The sequence below is a fragment of the Henckelia pumila genome, chromosome 3, assembly GCF_033568475.1.
Source record: "Henckelia pumila isolate YLH828 chromosome 3, ASM3356847v2, whole genome shotgun sequence".
Classification (NCBI taxonomy): domain Eukaryota; kingdom Viridiplantae; phylum Streptophyta; class Magnoliopsida; order Lamiales; family Gesneriaceae; genus Henckelia; species Henckelia pumila.
The window spans coordinates 159,572,910-159,578,486 of record NC_133122.1 but is presented as its reverse complement, the minus strand read 5'-3'; the positions used below and the strand labels follow the sequence as shown (position 1 = coordinate 159,578,486).

At 33.5% G+C, this 5,577-nt stretch overlaps 1 protein-coding gene across 1 annotated transcript; it reads right to left on the bottom strand.

The window, feature by feature from the left end:
- Window positions 1-2,856: 2,856 nt before the first annotated feature.
- Window positions 2,857-4,531, bottom strand: LOC140889846 (phosphoribosylaminoimidazole carboxylase, chloroplastic-like). The gene is made up of 5 exons (XM_073297577.1): window positions 4,412-4,531; window positions 4,020-4,167; window positions 3,702-3,875; window positions 3,147-3,234; window positions 2,857-2,876 (listed from the first exon to the last, which is right to left on the bottom strand). The coding sequence occupies exons 1-5, from the start codon at window positions 4,489-4,491 to the stop codon at window positions 2,857-2,859; spliced, it is 510 nt and encodes a 169-aa protein (XP_073153678.1). The 5' UTR covers window positions 4,492-4,531.
- Window positions 4,532-5,577: the final 1,046 nt, after the last annotated feature.

The window sequence follows — 5,577 nt, the reverse complement described above, 5'->3', positions numbered from 1 at the left end:
AGCTGCAACCACAGAGCATACTCAGAATTTTAAGAAATTTTTCACCAAGGCTCCCGGACACCGTAACAGCTCTGATACCAGTTTTTGTTGATTATGCCGGAGTGATCATGACGATAATATAATTGCGGAATAAAATAATTAATAAGGACACCAAGAATTTACGTGGTTCACCCAAAATAGGCTACGTCCACGGAGCTGCTGCAAATATTTAATACCGGAGAAATATTACAAGTGTACAAAACACTATATTTCTCACCAGATCCCAACACCCGAGTATTACCGAGAAAAAAATATTTCTCTAACTCACACAAGAGAAGACTCAAGAAAACCCAAAAAACTCTCTCTATTTTTTTCTTTTTTTTTTCTTTGCTCTCTGCGCTGTGAGATATCTAAACTGAAGGGGAACGCGTCCTCTACGCGTCAATTAAATGCCGATGCATTTAATTGCTTCCCCTACTTCCACCTGCCATCATCCCAACTTCAACCAATCACCATCATTTGCCACCTAAAAGGTGTCCATGGTCGTTACCCATGATAGCAAAACTCTATATATATGTGTATATATATATATATATATATATATATATATATATATATATATATAACTTCAAATAATAGTGTTAAAATTTATTTCAATTGTTTATGTTGTAAGGTACTTCAAAGTAAAAAAAAATTCACCTAATTAGCATGGTTAGTGACTCTTGTATTTATTAAGTTCGAGGGTTTATCAACTGTTGAAATACAATCATGAAATTCATGAAATTATCAGAAGCACCTAAAGAGTAGCAACTATGACTTTCACCATATCACAAGAAAAACACAAAAGGTTATAATAACTAATATGTATCATTAATCCTCTGAAATTTTTGTAGTTAACGATGTGATTAAACCAGAATCGGAATGGCCCAAATCATACCTCGAACTGGAGGTTTTGTTCAAGAATCTCAAAAAAGTGGATAGAAATGGGATAAAACCTTATCTGAATGGGCGCTCTTGCATGGTCCGAAGGGTTGGCCAATCTATGTGGAGCATGTTTGTTTGGGTTCTTCAGACATTCTGAGCCAAATCTGTCTGTTTTTAGAGCTCTGACATCTCTTGGCAAATTATATATATGATGGTACGGATGGAACCAAAATTTAATCTAAATACAAATCATATATTTTATTTGGAAAAAAAAAATCTTGAAAATTTAATATATATTAAGATATACATGATAAATTCAAGGGGTAATTACACTAAAATATATATCTTCCATATGTTTCCTCATAATTTGGTACTTGACAAACACAATTATGTTGATTTAACATAATATTTCGACTCATTTTACTCCCTTACCCTAATAATCCTTAAAATCCTTGAATTATCCATTATTCATGGTTAACATCTTCATTTTCCCTCAATTTGCCCTAATAATCCTTAAAATCCTTGAATTCCCCAACTCATTTTAGGCGAGTTGGGGAATTTCAGCTCTCTATTTCCATGAAATTTTAGATGGTTAATTTGAACTAATTGATAGACCTACCTGTGACACCCGTCGATAAATCATGTAAGTTTCCTTGACGGCCTTTAATGAAAAGAAGAATATTAATTTCTTGTGATGGGTTGAAATTGTTCACAGAGTTGAAGACCCAAAACATAGATGGTTTGAATTTATTTTGGAGGCATTTTTCGTGCATTTTTGGTAGCGTAGATCAATTTTCCATGGTTTTGGGCCTTAAATTACACTATTTATGGTTTTGAGCTCTAAATTTCACTATTAGTTGTTTGAAAGTATACTTTATGCACTGATTCACATGTGTAGTTGATATCATTTCACGATGCTCATATTTTTTGTTGTCTTGTGTGTGGAAAATATGAAATTAGTACACGTTTTCACTTAAAGAATATCCAATTTTTAGGGCTTATGCTCCAATTTGTGTTTATTCATTATTTGCATTTTTGTTGGTGAATATTTAATTTTTTGAAGTCTAATGTTGAAGGGAATATTTATTTTCTAAAATATTTTAAGTGTTTAAAAAATTTATTTAAGTTTTTTGTCTTTCTTGGACTCAAAAGTTTTAATAGAATTATTTTCTTAGTTGATACGATATGTCTGATATGATATATTGTACACTTATGATATTATCTTATCTTAATCTCTTGTTACCTTATCTTTGCAGATACAATCTTTGATAAGAGGAAATAAAGATCAAAATTTTCTTTTGATAAGAATCACACGCCTACAAACAAACAAGGAGTTTGCAAACTCGAGAGAGTTCTGAAGATATTTTGAAGCTCGTACTGGTCGTGTTACTTTGATTGCCTTGAAGGTTTGGAGAGCACTTGAAGACACTATAAGAAAAATGGAAAACGACAACGGATAAAATCCGTTGTCGTAGGGGGAGTTAAAACTGTTGTAACTGTTGGTGTTGTAAAAAGCATGACCTACGACAACGGTTTATATCCGTTGTCTTTGGAGACATACCACAACGGTGTTGCAATAGTTTATATCCGTTATCTTAGGAGACATACGACAACGGTTCTACAACAGTTTAAATTCGTTGTCTTTTGAGGCTTATGACAATGGTTCTGCAACAGTTTAAATCCGTTGTCTTTGAATACATACGACAACGATTTTGCAACAGGTTAAATCCGTTGTCGTTTCTCAAATAAAAACAAAAAAAAATTAAATTTTAATATTCAAATATTCAATATTATAAATCAATCACAATTTAAAATTTCCAAAATAAAATTTAATATAAATTTTTTCAATATTACAAATCAATCAAAATTCTAATTCTAATTCAATCTACACTAGAAAATAGAGTTATGAACTAATATATATAAATTAACTTGGAATACTCGTTTCACCATTGATTAACATCCACCTTTATCCCCTGCAACAATTCAGAACAAGATTACAACAACAATAAATGCAAATTATAGAGAATTAGCACAGAAATAGAATAAACACTACAAGAAAAATGGAGATCATATATTAAACTCATATGCAAGATCAACCTCTTTTGTCAGTTACATCTAATGAACAAATTCCAGGATTGAGAAGAGACAACTTCAAAGGTTGGTCAATAATTGTATGATTAACCATGCAGACCCGAGAGAGTAAATAAAATAGAACATGTGCCCTGAGCACAAGATTGACTAACCTGGTTTGTCATACCAATGAACTGATGCTCCAGGGATTCTCAATGCACTTCCAATTAATTGATTGACAAGTAGGAAACCTAGTTCTCCCTGCATTCAGAAATGACTTGTATGTTATTTAAAGGCTGGTAGCAATTGAAGACAAATTTTGGACTTAGAGACAGTATTAGTTACCAGGGACAATCAATAGCGCTATCTCCCCTATAAGGAAGGTTACACAAAATTAAACACAACAGTTCATTGATATGCCAACTACTACCTTAACATTGAATAATCATCCATCTTTTATCGAATTCCTTGAGGCTTCATAAGAAAACTGAATCATCTATCCTAACATGTTAAATCCAGCAAAAGATATCAGCTGCCAAATAAAGAGTAATGATACCGCATGTGATGAGAATCTTTGTAGTACAAAGAAACTTAGTTTGGAAATTTCAAGTGGTGACAAACAAAATAAACAGCTACTCTTTTGGAAATCTCATATTTATTGGCCAGAGGAGGTCAGTTTATGTCGTTCTCAAAGGCAACGCATAAGGGTTTTTTGATAGTAAAATTACCTCCTCTTCTCCCAGTATATTGTACATGATAGCTGCTGGAGTCTTCATCGATGGATTGCCTAGTGTAAGACCAACAACGGCCCTCAGATGGTTCTCATATTGTGAAGCAAAACACGACTCAATTGTGTGATGCCCACTATTATGAGGTCTGGGTGCCACTTCATTGAGTAAGACCTAAGGAAATTGGACATTTAAGTAAGCACGAACAATCTACACAAAACGGCAAAGTTAAAACACCAGTATGCAATTATTTATATGTAAAGATGCATCAATATTGAGTATGTAATGCAAGTGAAACAATATGAATCAATGTATAACCTGGTCATCAGCTGTCAAAAACAACTCAACCGCAAATATACCAGCACCGTCTAAAGAACTCACGGCCTTGTATGCAACATCAGTTGCAAGCCTTAGAATCTTCCACGACACATTGGCAGGGGACTTGACAATGTGACAAATGTTCTCCCTACACATATAATGCAGGTACCAAAACATTTAAAATACGTGAAAAGTTCTAAAAATGGTTAAAGACAAATAGATACCACACAAAAAAAAAAACTAGTACTGGTCCAAAGTAAATTAGCAACGACCAACCAATCGGCATATTTATGGAGCAATAGGTTTCCCAGAATTGGAACCCTGGGATTTGAGTCACATCAAACGTGCCGAGTGTAGAATTATATATAAAAAAAAAAAGTGACGGTAATTGCCTGTGGATAGTTTCTACAACAGGATAGCACACCATAGTATTATCTCTTCCTCTAGCCACTATGACAGAAAGCTCCTGCATTGAAAACAAAGGATGGAATTTAAAACCATTTAATCGCCTAGTCTAGACATTGTATTAACCTACAAAATGAAATAATATAATATATCCATTAAATTTTTCAATGATTATGAAAACAATTTCTAAATTAAAAACACTTAACTGTTGAGGGTGGCATCTCTCAACATCATAATTTATGCTTAGTAAGTAGATAGAGTGATTAGAATAAACACCCACACCATATAAATAAATAAACCTCAATCTAAAAATAATAGAAGTTTTGAGGGAGCAGTTCACATTCTCAACAGTCAACACCTATTCTAGATTTACAAAGTAGAGTTCAAGTTTGGACACCAAAACCGTACTATCTATTTCAAACATAAAAAGAATCATAGAAAACAATTAAAGCAACAATACGAAGGCCAATATTTTACCAAATTTGGCAGCAAATAAATTAATTAATAAAGCTTTCATAAACCTTAATTCTGGAGTTGGGAAAATTGTTTTTTTGGTCCTGTATGTTTGTCACTTTGCGATTTTGGTCCTTTATATTTTCAGATTGCAGTTTTAGTCCGCTATCTTTATTTTTTTGGCAATTTTAGTCCTTTTTCCGATGTGGCGCTGACGTGGCACCAATTCAATGCTGATGTGGAGCTGACGTGTACAGTGCCACGTCAGCATTTTCGAAGAAAAAGGACCGAAATTGCCAAAAATCGAAACATACAGGACTAAAACTGAAATGTGAAAACATAAAGGACCAAAATCGCAAAGTGACAAACATACAGGACTAAATTTGCAATTTTCCCTTCTGGAGTTTGAAAGTTAATGGACCAAGCTTATAACTAGATTCTACATACCAGATCTTTTGAGTTACAATCATCATTTCCATATCAATATGCTAAAGAAGTAACTTCCATAATAGGGTTGAATACACACACAAGTATAAAGATGCATGCATTCCACCAAAAATCATAACGTGGTTTTTATCCCTTTCGACCTACCTCGGGAGATGAGTAATATCATGGAGAAGCTGCAAAATCAAGTGAAAATGGATGCTCAAGAAAGTGGAGCAGATCAGCGGAAGGCAAAAATCATATCTATGCTTCTTCA